At 44.6% G+C, this 17,842-nt stretch overlaps 1 protein-coding gene across 2 annotated transcripts in view; it reads left to right on the top strand.

Annotated features, from left to right (window-relative positions):
• The window catches only part of ZNF236 (zinc finger protein 236), a 461,432-nt gene that overhangs the window by 218,112 nt on the left and 225,478 nt on the right, over positions 1-17,842 (top strand). For both annotated transcript variants that reach the window (XM_073631228.1, XM_073631227.1), the window contains exons 16-19: positions 4,560-4,661; positions 4,753-4,877; positions 10,539-10,642; positions 10,897-11,048. In XM_073631228.1, coding sequence (XP_073487329.1) covers positions 4,560-4,661; positions 4,753-4,877; positions 10,539-10,642; positions 10,897-11,048 — 483 coding nt within the window. The remainder of the gene's footprint in view (positions 1-4,559; positions 4,662-4,752; positions 4,878-10,538; positions 10,643-10,896; positions 11,049-17,842) is intronic.

Here is a 17,842-nt window from a genome sequence, read left to right as displayed (position 1 = left end):
AAAATTATTTATTTTTATTTATTATATTATAATTTATGTTTTTGTGTTTCAAACTTTATCATACCCGGGGTATCTACTAGACTCTGGTTTGGACAGATTTAAGTGTGTTATTGTTAAGATTTACAGACCTACAATATAAAACGCCAAATTTCCATGCAAAATAATGGTACCGCTTTCAGCACCTAAAATCCGAAATAATCATACCGCCAGGGAGGTTAATATCCCGTGACTTGTAATAATCTTCTCACTTCCATAGCAGTGCCAGGGAACACCAGGCCACAAAGGAGTAGAACAATGATAGTACAGGGATATTATTATCAAGGTCAGGCTTTCTCTAAAACAGTGAAGAAGCTATATCAGAACATGATCCAAAAACGCCGCCATCTTCTTTAGGCCAAAGATTAATCAAAATGGTCTGTTGCAAAGTGAAAAACAGTTCTGCGGTCAGACGAATCAAAATGTGAAATTCTTTTTGGCAACCATAGGCACCGCGTCCTGTGGACTAAAGAGTAGGGGGACTTTCTGGGTTGTTATCAGCGCTCAGTTCAAAAGCCTGCATCTCAGATGGTATGGGGGATGCATGAGTGCATATGGAATGGGCAGCTTGCACATCTGCATGTGCTTTCACCCAGATGACGCTTTTTTTTTCAGCAGGACAATGCTAAACTGCATACTGCATGAATGACAACAGCATGGCTTTGTAGTAGAAGAGTCCGGTTGCTTAACTGGCTTGTGTGCAGTCCAGACCTTTCACCAACTGAAAACATTCGGTGTATCTTGAGATGAAAAGTATGATAAAGAAGACCCAGGTCTGTTGAGCAGTTAGAATCCTATATCAGGCAAGAACGGGACAACTTTCCTCTCCCAAAACTCCAGCAACCTGTCTCTTCAGTTCCCAGATGTTTACAAAGCGTTGTTAAAAGAAGAGAATGTGCTACGCCGTGGTAAACATGCCCCCATCTCAACTTTAAGACATGCTGCTGCTATCAATTCCAAAATTGCCTATCATTTGGTAAACTTTTTCAGTTTAAACAGCTGGCATGTTTTCTATTTTAAGTTGTGAATAAAATGGGGGTTTATGAGATTTGCAAATCTTGGATTCTTTTTTGGAATGCAGATTTACACAGTATTCCAAAATAGGGGTTGTACATTACCTCTCAGCTACAGCCTCTTTTCGGTAGTCAAATTCTTTTGGTCTTTCCCCAAGATTCCCTTCACTACTGCCAGGTGAATTAGACAAGTCATCATTCAAGTCTATTGCCTAAAGGATAGGGTTTCCTCCTTTACCTGTTTTATAGCTCACTGCTCCATATCCGTTTTTAGCATCAGGCATCGGTTTCTCAGATTTGCAAGACTACCATCTAGCTTTCGCCGCTCCAGATGACATCCCAGTGATGAAACGCATAGTACAGGGCTAACAGTGTCATTACATCACTTCCAGTTTCGGACCGTGGAGCGCAGACCGATCCAGCTTCCTGATTTTAAAATTCTAATGTTTTGCTTTAAACAATTCCTATTAAATGTGAGTACCCATCAACATTATAGATAAATATTTGGATGTTTTTACAGTATCACACTATGGAGCTTCTTTCCTCTCTACATGTGGGAGGCTATTTAAGAGGCTAACAGAAGTGGGACCACTCACACCGCAGACACGGAAGCACTCTGAGGACACAGGAAAAAAGGCTTTCCTATCCCGTAGGCTAAACACTGGCCCATACTGTGAAGGCGAAATACCTCCTTGTGGGGTGAATAATAACGGTGAGTGCGTTTCCTATGGGGCACTTTTTTCTAAGATGCACAGAATAATTTGAAGGAGCACATTGGGAGTTGTTTACGAAAGGCAAATCCACTTTGCACTACAGTTGCAAACTACAAGTGCAAAGTGCACTTGAAATTGCACTGAAAGTGCACTTGGAAGTGCAGTCGCTGTAAATCTGAGGGGTAGATCTGAAATGAGGGGAAGCTCTGCTGATTTTATCTAAAGCTAAAATGCTGTTTTTTATTTTCCTTGCATGTCCCCCTCGGATCTACAGCGACTACACTTCCAAGTGCACTTTCAGTGCAATTTCAAGTGCACTTTGCACTTGTAGTGCAAAGTGGATTTGCCTTTCGTAAATGACCCCCACTATCACTTTATTTTGGACTTTTTTATATACCAGCATCTGAGGACTTTGTATGCATGTTTGAGTCCAGTATCACAACAATGTTATACAGTAGTTACATTGTGATTTTTTGCACAGGAATATTTTATTATTTTTCTCAATGTGGACTTTGCACAGGATTGTGGTTTTTGCACAGGAATACTGATTTCCCATATGTTGGAATGCACATATTTTCTGATTCTGGTAGCATTTATTACAGATAAGCGGTCTTCTGACTAGGAAGCTTGCACACACCACCACACAGTAGGACATAAAAGTGCGGATATTAATCATTTCTTTTGGTGTATTTTGCAAGTTTTCTGACATTTAATACTGTCTTTCCTTTTGCACATTTGCACTTTTTATGAACCACTTGCACATATTCCTCAAGTATATAGAGGATTCGGATCACCTTTTAGTAAGAACAGCGCCATTTCTATCCACCTTTTATTTCCATATCTGGCCTTCTGTTCACACATTTGTTGTGTTTTACCTGGTGGATGTTCAGGCCATCTCTAAAACCGTTTTTGTTAAAAAAAGTTGCTGCAAACTGATTTCTGAGTTCTGTAGAACCCTTTTTGACCTGTTTGTTAAGTGGACCTGTTGGCTGTTTGCTGTTTATACCCCTCAGTTGTAATGCTTTTGTATGTCCCATGGTTATGACTATGATCTTGTGTCCTGTACTGTATAATTAGGAAAATTGGATTTTTGACTTCTCAGTAAAATTAGTTTCTTGTACAGTACACGACACAGAACACTCCTTTTTGTTCTTCATGATCCGCCTATTGCTTGCTAAACTGAGGTTTGGCGGGAGTGGGAGGGATTATATAGGCTATATTTTTATATTGAATCTTAAATTCTTTTAAATGTACAGGTCTACCTATTAATTATTTGTTTGCTCCCTTATGTAGTTGTACTTAACGTTGTTTATGACTTAAACTGAGAAACAAAGCTTAAAGGCAATCTGACATCAGCTGTTTTGTGTCAATGCCTAGCTTTGTGCTAATAATCCATTCTGTCTTTAAGTGTGCATAACACTATCAAAAAACAAAGCTCCATACATAATCAACTAAAGGGCTGGTTTATTTCTTGTATTATCAGCAGCTCAGGTAGACCTCTCAGATCTGATCAGCTTGAGAGTCTTTCCAAGGCAAAGTAAGTAAAACTCAGTATATACAAAATCTAACGGCTTTTCTACTTTGGTACATTTAAAAAATGGAGGATTTAGAACTGTTATTTACCCACTACCATTTATAAACACCCCTGTAGAAACGGTCCTCAGGCAGCCATTGCACCTGTCAATGGCTGTAAACCGATCGTCATTAAATGGCTTGATTCACAGACACAGTGTACCTAGCCCATCCCTTGAGCTCTGTAGTATCTGTTCACTGTCATAACCAATCCCAGCGATCCCATACTACAGTTAAAATTGTTACTCCCTTCCTTCTATAACCCAGGGAGGAGAAGAATCGTAGTAATCTATGAATGGGACATGAATGACAGCAGAAGCTGCTGATACTGTACATTTGGTCATTTTCACTGATTGTAAGATAGTTTTGTTAACTTTTTATTTCTCTCCTGCACATCTAAACTTCATCCTGTTCCCGATTGTGACCTGTATATTTACCCTTCAACTCCTTTATCTTACACATTTGCACCTTAACCCCTTCATCTCCCCATCCTCCTACTGTGTATGATCATACATTAACCTCATTCACCACCTGATCCCTCTGTGTACGACCCGATGTTCTGTATGTAGTGTATGTTTTAACCCTCTCAATACCAACATGTTTCTTCAATGCCAAAAAATTGTGGCAAAAATTTAGATGACTTTGGGGTGTCTACTTCTAAAAAAATTTCATTTTGGGGGTATTCATACTGTCCTGGAATTTTGTATTGTAATAGAAAGTAGGGGAAGTAAATTCTTCCAACATCTTTGGTCTTTTTTACGTACTACCTTATATAAAAAACAGTTGTTAATAAATACCACCAAATTGAAGCTCTGTCTCAAAAAAGATTAATAAAATTAATTTGGGTACAGTATTGTATGACCAAATCACTGTCAGTCAAACTATCACAACAATAAAAATATAATGAAACAAATGGCCTGGCAATACAGAGGCATTATAGGCTGGTACCCAACTGGTTAAAGAATTCTCTTTCAATTACATATCTACCTTTCAGGCTTATTTTTATAACTCGGTATGAGAAAAGGAAATTAACCAAAAGATATTTGATTGTGTGAATTTTTGACTGCAGTGACATTAGATCTGAAGATAATACAAACAAACTTTTTTAAAAATTCTCAGTGTGAACAGTGATTAAGGAAATACAATTTACTGATAAACTTTTCCTACCAGTGGCTATGGTATTTTTTGAAGTGCTTCTTTCAGTGAATGTGTTTTCACTTTGCAGATAGATTTGTGACTTCCCAGCATACTCTACAGGAGAATATTGCCCAGTATGAGTCTCAGGTCATGCCTCCACAGTCATTTGATCAGCAAGGGCTACCACAAGGTAAGCAGATAAAATCAGAAATCGTCTATATGTGTTGCACATATACTGTTCAATGGTTGTATTGTGTCTAATATTTTAAAATCTATCTTAGGCTTTACAGTAACGGATGGATTCAGCCAGCAAACTTCTTTCTCAGCTGTACAGCAGTTACAAGACTCCAGCACTCTCGAATCTCAAGCGCTCTCTTCAAGTTACCAACAGCCAACTCTTATGGAGGTACCCACCACAGACACAATTAATGTGTTTCTTTTGCTGGTACATTTCCAGCAGAAATGATTTTTAAGTAGCTGCTTTAATGTTGTAACTACAATTTTATGTATGACATATCACACAGATAAAATTGGAATATGCTTTGAGGTGAGAAGAAAATTCAAAAAGATAGAAACTCTTGATTGGTAGTTTGGTTTAAGGAGAATGTATTACCAGTCAGGTTATGAAGGGGTATGCTTGAGGAATCAAAAAACTCTCCACTTTGCTAACACAATTTCTCCCTCATAAAGTAAAATGTATCTGCATGTTTTTTTTTCCATTACAAATCCAAAAAATAAGAGATTTATTCCTTATTTTAGGATAGTGGGGGAGGCATGTACATTATTCCTTTGTACCCCTAGGCCAATTGTGCCTTCAGAAATGCTGGTTTTCACATCAGACACGGCCTAATATAAAGCCCTTTATTCTAAACTGCTTGAAGCAATTAAAGATTTGCTGATCATTATCAGTACAGTGTACAAGCCAACACATCAGTAAACCCAGATGAGTTCTGGTGAGGTGAATCAAAAATTTCACCACTAAATCGTTTCAAAACAAGAGAGCCTTCTTAAAACTGTGTGATCTAAGTGATACTCATGCAACAAACTAAGTACTTAGTGCTTGTTATTCAGTGTACACCAGCGACGATCAAAAGGGGGCTCACAATAGTAGAACTTTTTTTGTACATTGAAGTGCATTTTGTCAAGTCAAAGCAGTTGTAACATTCTCCTCAGTAAAGTGATTGTAAAGTCTTGTTTTTTTTTTTTGTTAAAGATAAACATGTTATACTTACATGCCTTGTGCAGTGGTTTTGCACAGACCAGCCCCGATCCTCCTCTTCTCGGGCCCCTCTTCAGTGCTCCTGTTGAGTGCCCCCACAGCAACCAGCTTGCTATGGGGGCACCTGAGCCGAGCCACAGCTCCCTGTGTCCATTCAGACACCAAGCCACAGCCCAGCCCCTGTCAGTCAAAACCTGTGAGCAGAGAGCTGGGGGCGGGGCTCAGCCAGGCTAACAGCTCAGCTCGGAAGCAAGCCCGCACAACTGCCCTCATGGGAAGCGGCTTCCTATGGTGGGCACTTGGCAGGGGGAGGAGCCAGGAGCTCTGGTAGGGGACTTGAGGAGGATCTGGGCTGCTCTGTGCAATTCCATTACACAGAGGAGGTAAGTATAACAGGTTTGTTATTTTAATGAAAAAAAGGGGAAGCTTTAGTATCACTTTAATCAGCCCATTCGAGCTGAATGGCCTGTAACGCACCTTAATGCCTAAAAATTTTGGTCCTGCTGTCTTTTTTGCAGCTTATCCCAGCACACACTGAACAGAGAATGGGAGTAAAATAAGCTTTTTCATCCATAGATGGACACAGTAAGTTTTTATCCAGCCCAAGATAACCCCCTCCTACTCTCAGCAAGATTGATTTGTGTGCTAGTGTCTTAGGAAGATGGATGTCTTTTCTTTAGTGTGCTAAAGACTGACCTATTTTCTTCAGTCAAGACCCTGTTTCTGAAGGCACTTTTAGTGAGTTGGCCAGTCAGGCTAACATTCAGGAGCTACTTTATTGGCATAATTCCAGGGTGTCTTTATTTTCCATTCCTGCCATTTTTTGATGTGGATGGGGTGTATGCTATGGGACTTTTGATTTTAGTCTTTGCCACGGACATGCATCACTTTTTGGCTCTAATCTTTCAGTTATTAGCTGATTCGGATTGCAGAGGCCACGAGGGTTCTCCTGTGCCTTCTGCTGATGATTCTGTATCTGATTTCTCTGCAGTTTTAGCCACTTCAAAGCCACAGCCACATTCATGGCAATGTGGATGCTGCATTCATGGCAATGTGGATGCTGCATTCATGGCAATGGGGGTGCTGCATTCATGTCAATGGGGGTGCTGCATTCATGGCAATGGGGGTGCTGCATTCATGGCAATGGGGGTGCTGCATTCATGGCAATGGGGGTGCGGCATTTATGGCAGGGTGGGTGCTGCATTCATGGCAATGGGGGTGCTGCATTCATGGCAATGGGGGTGCTGCAGTCATAGCAATGGGGGTACTGCAGTCAGGGTAATGGGGGTGCTGCATTCATTTCAACAGGGGTGCTGCATTCATGGCAACGGGGGGGGCTGCTGCATTCATGGCAACGGGGGGGGGGTGCTGCATTCATGGCAACGGGGGGGGTGTTGCATTCATGGCAACGGGGGGGGTGCTGCATTCATGGCAACGGGGGGGGTGCTGCATTCATGGCAACGGGGGGGGGGGTGCTGCATTCATGGCAACGGGGGGGGGTGCTGCATTCATGGCAACGGGGGGGGGGGGTGCTGCATTCATGGCAACGGGGGGGGGTGCTGCATTCATGGCAACGGGGGGGGGTGCTGCATTCATGGCAACGGGGGGGGGTGCTGCATTCATGGCAACGGTGGGGTGCTGCATTCATGGCAACGGTGGGGTGCTGCATTCATGGCAACGGTGGGGTGCTGCATTCATGGCAACGGTGGGGTGCTGCATTCATGGCAACGGTGGGGTGCTGCATTCATGGCAACGGTGGGGTGCTGCATTCATGGCAACGGTGGGGTGCTGCATTCATGGCACTTGTGAGGCTGCCGATGGGCACTGACCCTTATTTTGCTTAACAACAGTTCTTTATTTAACTGCTTGCCGACTGGCTCACGCCGATATACGACGGCAGAAGGGCACATACAGGCATATTAACGTACCTGTACATTGCCTTGTAAGACGCGGCTTGCGGGCACCTGCTGTGAGCTCCATGAATGGGATCGCGGACTCGATGTCCGCGGGGATACCCGCAATCGTCTCACATTCTGCCTAGTGACACTGATCACCGCTCCCTGTAATCGGGAGCGGTGATCAGTGTCATGTCACACATAGCCCATCCCCCCCACAGTTAGAACACATCCCTAGGACACACTTAACCCGTACAGCGCCCCCTCCTGGTTAACCCCTTCATTGCCAGTGACATTTACACAGTAATCAGTGCATTTTTAATCGTACTGATCGCTGTATAAATGTGAATGGTCCCAAAATAGCGCCAAAAGTGTCTGATGTGTCCGCCATAATGTTGCAGTCACGATAAAAATCGCTGATCGCCGCCATTACTAGTAAAAAAAAAATATTAATAAAAATGCCATAAAACTATTCCCTATTTTGTAGATACTAGAACTTTTGTGCAAACCAATCAATAAACGCTTATTGCGATTTTTTTTTTTTTTTTTTTTTTTACCAAAAATATGTAGAAGAATACGTATCGGCCTAAAAAAAGTTTTTATATATTTTTTGGGGATATTTATAGCAAAAAGTAATGGCTTTTTTTCAAAATTGTCGCTCTTTTTTTGTTTATGGGGCAAAAAATAAAATGCCACCAAAAGAAAGCTCTATTTGTGGGGAAAAAAAGGACGTCCCGACCGCCACCGCACAATTGTCAGTTAAGAGACACAGTGCCGAATCGCAAAAAGTGCTCTGGTCTTTTGCCAGCCAAATAGTCCGGGGCTGAAGTAGTTAAAATTGAAGCTTCCCTCTTAAAGTGAAGGAGCGCGTTTTACGCCGATAAATACGGTATATAGAAATAACATGCCCAAGCTCATCTCATTCAGCACACAGCCACAAAGGCAAGAGAATTCAGTGTATTAGTGCTCGGACGAACACACTTAGACCGAATTTTAATGGTTCAAAGAATGTCAGGCAAAATGGTCGGCCCTCACGCATGTTCACTTCATCAAATCTGGCCCTGTAAATTTGCTGTCCCCTCAAAATAACTCAACACACAGCCATTAATGTCTAAACTAGCTGGCAACAAAAGTGTATACACCCCTAAGTGAAAATGTCCAAATTGGGCCCAATTAGCCATTTTCCCTCCCCGGTGTCATGTGACTCGGTGTTACAAGGTCTCAGGTGTGAATGGGAAGCAGGTGTGTTAAATTTGGTGTTATCGCTCTCATTCATACTGGTCACTTGGTCACTGGAAGTTCAACATGGCACCTCATGGTAAAGAACTCTCTGAGGATCTGAAAAAAAGAATTGTTGCTCTACATAAGGAGGGCCTAGGCTATAAGAAGATTGCCAAGACCCTGAAACTGAGCTGCACCACGGTGGCCGAGACCATACAGTGATTTCACAGAACAGGTTCCACTCAGAACAGGCCTCACCATGGTTGGCCAAATAAGTCGAGTGCACATGCTCAGCGTCATATCCAGAGGTTGTCTTTGGGAAATACATATGCGTGCTGCCAGCATTGCTGCAGAGGTTGAAGGGGTGGGGGGTCAGCCTGTCAGTTCTCAGACCATACGCTGCACACTGCATCAAATTGATCTGCATGGCTGTCGTCCCAAAAGGAAGCCTCTTCTAAAGATGATGCACAAGAAAGAAAGCCTGCAAACACTTTGCTGAAGACAAGCAGACTAAGGACATGGATTACTGGAACCATGTATTGTGGTCTGATGAGACCAAGATAAACTTATTTGGTTCAGATAGTATCAAGCGTGTGTGGTGGCAACCAGGTGAGGAATACAAAGACAAATGTGTCTTGCCTACAGTCAAGCATGGTGGTGGGAGTGTCGTGGTCTGGGGCTGCATGAGTGCTGCTGGCACTGGGGAGCTACAGTTCATTGAGGGAACCATGAATGCCAACATGTACTGTGACATACTGAAGCAGAGCATGATCCCCTCGCTTTGGAGATTGGGCTGCCGGGGAGTATGCCAACATGATAACGACCCCAAACACACCTCCAAGATGACCACTACCTTGCTAAAGAAGCTGAAGATAAAGATGATAGACTGGCCAAGCATGTCTCCAGACCTAAACCCTATTGAGCATCTGTGGGGCATACTCAAATGGAAGATGAAGAAACACAAGTTCACTAACATCCACCAGCTCAATGATGTCATCATGGAGGAGTAGGAGAGGACTCCAGTGGCAACCTGTGAAGCTCTGGTGAACTCCATGCCCAAGAGGATTAAGGCAGTGCTGTAAAATAATGGTGGCAACACAAAATGTTGACACTTTAGGTCCAATTTGGACATTTTCACTTAGGGGTGTACTCACTTTTGTTGCCAGCGGTTTAGACATTAATGGCTGTGTATTGAGTTATTTTTAGGGACAGCAAATTTACACTGTTATACAATCTGTACATTCAGTACGTTACATTGTAGCAAAGTGTAATTTCTTCAGTGTTGTCACATGAAAAGATATAATAAAATATTTACAAAAATGTGAGGGGTGTACTCACTTTTGTGAGATACTGTGTTTGTGTGTGTATGTGTGTATGTATATGTATATATATATATATATATATATATATATATATATATATATATATATATATATATATATATATATATATATATATATATATATTTATTATTCCATTTTTTTTCTTATAACTGCTTGGATGATGAGGAGGACAGAGCAAACTAGCAAAGTGGTAGTTGGACTAAAAGGGTTTACAGAATCTGTTTTTCCACAGACTACTTTGCTTTCTGCATTATCTTACTGAGCAAGCCAGTAATATTAATATTGTTAACGGCCTTGTGTTTTTTTTTCAGTTCTTTTTTTTTTTCTACACTACATTTTTTTTTGGGTAGCCCTGTGTACAAATAACCAAATTTTTTAAATATTTTTAGACTGCTCGCTTAATTCAGGAAGAGACACAAGAAGAGATTGAAATGCAGGCCCAGCGAACTACGTTTCTGGAATCTACAGAGGATCAAAGCAGGCGTGCTTACAGGCTAGTACAACTAATACTAGTAAACTGTGGAAACTGTGTATTAAATAACCCATGTTAATCTAAACTCAGATGATTTGCCCCAAATGGTAGCTATCAGTTGAGATCAATCATGTGAAAGGAGTGTTTTTCTGTGATTTTATAGCATAAAACTTCTTACTATAACAAAGTACTTTAAACAAATGTAAATATTAGTTTGATCATTATTCTATCTGCAGAAGTAAAAAAATACAGTATACTTTCTATTTCTATCATAGATGTGAATATTGCAGTAAAGGTTTCAAAAAGTCCAGTCATCTGAAGCAGCATGTTCGATCCCACACTGGAGAAAAACCATATAAGTGCTCTATGTGTGGTCGTGGCTTTGTTTCATCTGGGGTACTCAAGTCACATGAGAAGACTCATACAGGTACATTTTTCCCTGTAGAAGATATTCACCCTTAAAATGAGCCCGTGTTTTTCACTGCATGAGGAAATTTACATTTAAAATGAACTTGTGCTTTGCAGATGCACATTATAAATCCCTGCCCAGAAACACCAAGCAGAAATTTGAGCCGTATATGGTGGCCTAATAATGGTTGTAGGGTTAACAATTCTACTTCCACAATGCTAGAGGTCTGCTAATAATGCTGCAGCCATGAACAGACCCTTTTCAGCTTCAGTAAGGTCCACAAGCCACCAAGCGTTTTGCTCAGGACTATTTGGGTCCAGAAATATTAAATGTATTGTCCTTTATTTCCTTGCCAATTTCTAAACCCCCAAGCATGACTAAGAACAGTGACTGCTCATGCCAAACTTAAAAAAATTACATTTTTTGCTAATCGCATTGCTCATCCTATTGAAAATTTATAAGAGCTTAAGTTTTGTCATGTATTTTATTCCAAGAAAAGAGAGTATTTCTGCAGTGTATGACTGAGACTCCACTATATATTTCTGGGTGGTAGGTATGGAGGAGCATAAACAGCATTTCTGATATTGATGCTAGAGTCCCAGTCAGAGGCTGATTTGGGCCATGTGCATTACCCATTGTTTCTAAATGAACTGACCCTATATGTACTCAGAAAAAGTAAGCATATTTTATTCAATTTTAACTGAATTATATATGTGAGCAGTCCAATTTGAGCATATGATGGCAAAATGCACAAGCTACTGTCCACTTCACTTAAAACCAAAAAAATAAGAAGGTCCAAAAATAAGAATTGATATGCAAATCTTGACTTTCTTAGCTGTACATGATGGGACACAGGATAGTGAAAGTATTTTGAAACACTGGGTTATATTCAGGAGAATTGGATGCTGGCAGTACAGCCCAGCAAAACCCCTCCCTCTCCAAGCATGTCTCAGTTTGGTAGCAAGCGTCCTGTTATGCATGTACCCTCTCTACCATCCTGCCTTCTCACTCCCTGGAAGCCTATCCAGAGCTTTTTACTGCCATGTAGTGATGTAGCTATAGATGACAAGATGACCTCCTCTGCTCTTGCAGTGGGTTGTACTCATTACTTGCACTTACAACTTAGTTATGTGTCCGTTCATAGGTATAGGCAGTGGCATTCCCACATGTCCTCCTGGCACCTGATCCACCTACAGTTACAAGTACATTATCAAGAAGGGTATTTGCACATATATGGCAGATTTTTGTGGAATAGATCTCTCCATGTGGGCTAACTCAAGCGTGCTTCTTCACATTTTCCTTCAGTCTGTCCCTGATTTTCCTGCAGCTGCCTCTGTGTACTCAGCTGGAGAATAAGAGGATTGTATCCTATCCTTTAAAAGGACATTGCACCTAGGTAGTTTTAGTGTTCTGACATTGCCTCCAAATTTCAGTATACCATTTCAATCACTATGGACATGATCCACAAATGCATAGATCTGGAACTTCCTGTGCCAGCTACTCCTAAAGTGGCTAGCCTGAGCTCTCTGTAGAGCCTTTAACCTGTTAAGGCATTTCTAGTGCATTCCCTAAAAAAAATTATTGTCAAAGTTTAGCTTGGTCCCACCTCTTTTTACCTTCCATGCCTCCTGTTAGTCCTTTAAAGGCTAAGTTCACCTTTGGAACATGTTACATGTTCCACCCGTCTCCCTCCTCTCCCCACCAATCCCCCCTCCCTATGACAGAAGGCAGGGGATCTTCTCCCCACTTGCACTGTCACAATTTAAAAAACAAAGTGTGGCCATGTGGGACTCCGCCCACATGGACATGTCATTCATTCACAGCTTCCTGTGAATGAATGCCTACATGCACTGTCAGCCATTGCAGCAGACAGCTTGTAGTTCTCAGTGAATTGCGAGGGTGCTGGGAGTGCTCTCATAGTCTATTGATTCTTCCTGCCATTCAGTAAGTGCCTGCCCGTATGAGGTACGGGCAAACAGTTTACTGAGTGTCTGAATGGTCCAGGCATTGCACTTGCTATCTTAAGATCGTGGGAGCAATGCCTTACAGACTGCAGTGAAAAAAAAAAAAAATAAATGCACATTTTTTTACCTGCAAAAAGATGTGCATTTATTTCTCTTTCATTCATTGACGGACACAGCTCCATTCTCTTGACCGTAGGGTTATATCTTCCTCCTTTCTGGAGAGACTAGGCAGAGCATGCATTGCATGTGAAAAATCCAGAACTATACAGTTTCGCCCAGGGGGCGGTCCCTCTGATGATAACCCCTCAAGCCTGCCTCCTGCAGCTCAGTTTTTTTCTGCCTAGCAAAGGAGAAGGACCTAGGCTCCCTATCTGGACCAGTGGTCCTGGGTTTTTTTTCTGGATTTTGCCTTTTTGCGCAAGATTTTAAGATCCTGTGATCTATCAACAGCCGGCTGGGTGACAGGCTGGATAAATATAGATCCTTGTAGTCTCCCCAGCCTGGCCATCGAGCGTGTGCAGGCCCTAGCTACGCGCTGGGTCGGCCACGACATGCCCCTCAGGCTCCGGGGGCAGCTGGTGAGCTCCATGCTCTGGGGCACACATATGACCGGACCACGAATGTCTTTGTCACAGTGTGCCGTGGCCCCCAGCCACTCCGTACTGCTCGGTTGTGGGTCTGTGATGGGATGTCCCCAGCTCGTCCGGATGGTAAGTACAGCTCTTCCTGTCTCGGCAGGATTGAGCAGCTGGGCATTCCCTGGGAGGTCAATTAGGGGGTCCCTCTTCTCCCTTTCCTCTCTCCCTGTTTTTCCCTCTCCCCCCCTGTTTTTCCCTCTCCCCCCCACCCCCGTGGAGGATGCTGCAGACTAGCGGTGTGTGTACCAGGCCTGGGGTCCTCCGGGGGGGCTCATCCCTGATTGGGGGCTGTGTTGGCTGTCTGTGTCCCTGATACTGTGTTTCTGGGTGTCTGTGTGCTGCCGCCATAACGCTGTTTGACACCATTATCTATGTACATCCCTGTGTACAGTTGTGATGTTGGCCATTTTCTGTTAGTTAAACACCATTTTAGGATGCTGTTGATATATAACCCTCTCCGTCTTGTAGATACCTCTTGCTGTGTACTCCGTGCTCCTGGTCTGTTATGATGATATTGGTTCATAGATAGGAGGGGCGGGGGGTTTGAGCATATATTATCACTAGAGGAGATGAGGGCGTTACCTGAAGAAGGTGGCCACGCCTCCGAAACATGTTGTCCTAGCAATTGCATGAAGCTTATGAGAGGAGTCAGCTGCATCACTGTGCATCCCCTCCCTGGCCACGAGTGACGTCAGGCAGTGCCGGCTGGTCCGTGCGAGTGCTTTGGGCGGTGTGTGTTACAAGGAAGCAGGCAGTCTGTGCTTACTGGAATACTTTACCACGCTGCTAGTTGCTGTGAGTTAACTGATCCCTACAGACCAGGAGAGGAGGCTATTATGGAGCTGTTTATGCCTTTTAACGCTGGATGTTTGTGAGTGCAACCCTCGTTTTTTATACACTTATCTTCATCTATTAAACGATAACACACTACGGCTGGCGTGCGCTCTCTCTTGTTTTTATATATTTTCAGAATCATGTCTACCACCCAGTGGACTTTTGGGAGAGCTGCAACACCTTAAGCGAGGAATATACATACAGACTATTTACTGTTGGAATAGGTATAGTGGGGACAGCGCTAAACTTGGTTTGTTGTGTGTGTTTGTGCCATTTTCTGTTAGCCCTGTGAAAAGCGTGGGTGGTGGCCATTTTCCCGGAGCTCGGGGGCCATTTTTCCTGTGTTTTTTGTCCTATGTACAGGACGTCCGGCGGCCATTTTCTTGTAGCCTGGTGCTTTTTTTTCTCCACACAGCGCTGTTCCCTGGGTTCAGAACAGCGCAGTTTTTGTTCCAGGACACCTGTGCATTCTCACAGGATACAGCCAGCAGCAGCACGGCACAGCTCTCTGTCAGGGTGGTGAGTCCTGTGGTGGGAGCCCCTCAGTCTGTAGCAGGACAAGGTGTTCAGTCCCACCCTCCTAGCTAAGTCCCCAAGGGTGGCAGACAGGAAGGGTCAGCATGGCGTCAGAACCTGGCATTCTTCCCCAGATCTCCTTGCAATTGCAACCGGCTCGCCTGCAAATAGTGCGGTGCCTTTGGACGCTTTGTCGGCGGTCCTTGCAACATTCGTTGCCAGCGTGGAGACGGCGTGTGGGCGCAAGGGAGGTAACAAAACGGCCCCTGCCCCCCCCCGTCCTCCGGGGAGAGCTCTGATCCAGGCTCGGGCCCCACAGTGACTGGCGGCCCCTGTTCCAATGTGTCAGAAGACGCTGACCAGGACCGATCGGACAGTGAAAATGTTTCCGTGTCCGGGTCCGCGCAAGAAGCGCTAGTTGGAGCACTTATCACCGCTGTGCGTGATACCCTGAAAATACAGGATGCGGCAGGATCCTCTGCCGAGGTGGCGGTCCCTTTTGGGCCCTGTAAGCCAGCCCGTACACCTAAGGTGTTTCCGTATCTGACTTACTTTGATAAGTTCATATACAAGGAATGGGGTAGACCACAACGGACCTTTCAGTCCCCAAATGAATGGCGGTGCGTTACCCCTTTGAAGAGAGCCTTCTTAAGAAATGGTCGGCTCCCCCGGTTGTGGACCCCCCAGTGTCCAGGTTAAACACAGTAACCACGATCCCGGTAGGAGGGACTCCTGCATTCAAGGACCCTACCGACGGGAGGGCCGAGACAGTGGCCTGATCCATCTTTACGGTGGCGGGGTCAGCACTATGACCGGTCCTGGCCACGGCATTAGTGTCGCAGACCCTTACTGAGTGGGCAAAACTATTGCACCGTGAATTGGAGAAGCAGCAATCTCCAGTTTGCATGGAACTAGCAGACCAGTTGGTGCACGGCCTTGAATATGTCTGTGATGCGGCCCTGGATACACTTCCCTTGCTCTCCAGAGCATTGGTATCAGCAGTGGTGCTGCGATGCCTGCTATGGCTGAAATGCTGGTCTGCGGACCAGGCATCTAAAAAAGCCCTGACGGATTTACCCTTCCTTGGTGAGTGGCTATTTGGAGACTCGCTGGATGGCATTATTAAGAATGTCACAGGTGGGATGAGTACCTTGATCCCACAGTCCAGGAAGGGTAAGGAGCCACGCCGCAGGCAAGGGCCCTCCTTTTCCACTCAAGAGGCTTTTCGTCTGCCCGGGACCTCAGGTAAACGTTCCCAGTCCGACAGGGAGACTTCTGGGGGACAGAAGCGTCCCTGGCCTTGCAAGCCCACGAGCAAAAGTGCTACCGCATGAAGGTTTGCACCCACCCAACACACAGGTGGGGGGGTCGCCTTCGGGAGCTTGCGGTTCAGTGGGCCTCTCGGCTGTCCGACAAATGGGTCTGCGAACTGATTTCATCAGGCTACAAGATACAGTTCCTCTATTGGCCACCAAACAGATTTTTTCCCTCCAGCATGCCCTTAATCCCAGTTCGCCAGGTGGCCCTGTTTGGGGCAGTAAGGGACCTGCTATGCGCTGGGTGATAGGCCTATTTCAGAAACGGAAAGGTTTCAGGGATTTTATTCCAATCTGTTTGTAGTCCCCAAAAAGGAAGGGGTATGTCCAATCCTGGACCTAAAAGCCCTTAATTGCTTTGTGTAAGCACAGAGGTTCAGAATGGAATCAGTTTGCTCCGGAAACGCTGCACTCCATCAGGGGGACTCCCTGGCGTCTCTGGATATCCAGGACGCGTACCTGCACATACCCATATGCCTCAGGAATCTGAGGTTTCTGCAATTTGCAGTAGGGGAAGACCACTACCAGTTTGTAGCTCTCCCTTTTTGATCTGGCTTCAGCACCCCGAGTCTTTACCAAGGTATTGGTTCCAATTTTGGCATTGTTGCGACAACGTGTGATCGCAATTGTGGGTTACCTAGACGATCTCCTTCTGAGGGCAGCTTCCGCCTCAGAATTAAGGGAGGATGTGGCGATCACCAGGCAAACTCTACAAGAGTTTGGGTGGGTGTTGAACCTCAAGAAGTCGGTGCTAGTGCCGACTCAACGTCTGGAATACCTAGGCTTACTGCTGGACTCCGTAGAAACGAGAGTTTTTCTCCCTTCAGACAAGCTGCAGACTCTCAGGACCGCAGTGATGCAGCTGAGGAGCCGCAGGTGGTCGTCGCTGCATTTTTGCATGCTAGTTCTGGGCCTTATGGTGCTTCCTTCGAGGCGGTAGAGTATGCCCAATTTCACACCAGAGTCTTGCAGAGGGAGATATTGTCAAAATGGGACAAATCTCAGTTATCCCTGGATCGACAGATTCGGGTGAGCCAGTTAGTCGGGGACTCTCTTCTCTGGTGGCTGAGATCTCCGGCCTTTCGGTCCGGGATATCGTTCCTACCCCTTCATTGGACAGTGATCACAATAGACGCCAGCCTAACCGGCTGGGATGGAATGCTGGGAGTGCAATCGACACAGGATCTCTGGTCGAGGGAGGAATCCCAGTTACCGATCAATGTGCTTGAGCTTCGAGCGATCAGACTATGCCTCTCTACATGGTCGATGAGACTATAAGGACGTCTGATCAGGATCCAGTCAGACAACGCCACGGCGGTGGCGTGTGTGGACCATCAAGGTGGAATGAGAAGCTCGGCTACAGCACGGGAGGTCGCTCACATCCTTCGGTGGGCAGATCGACACGTACCAAGTCCAGCCTGAGCTTTTTAGGCTGGGCTTCTCCTAAGGGTCACAGGAGTGCAATTAGATTTGCATTCCTGTGACACGTTTTCAGCAGAGAGCGGTCTGCAGTCCGCTCTCCACTAATGTCACTGCCATCAGTC

Source organism: Aquarana catesbeiana, linkage group LG05 (assembly GCF_042186555.1).
Source record: "Aquarana catesbeiana isolate 2022-GZ linkage group LG05, ASM4218655v1, whole genome shotgun sequence".
Lineage (NCBI taxonomy): Eukaryota > Metazoa > Chordata > Amphibia > Anura > Ranidae > Aquarana > Aquarana catesbeiana.
Note: the sequence above shows the minus strand (reverse complement) of the source record. Positions and strands in the feature narration are given on the sequence as shown.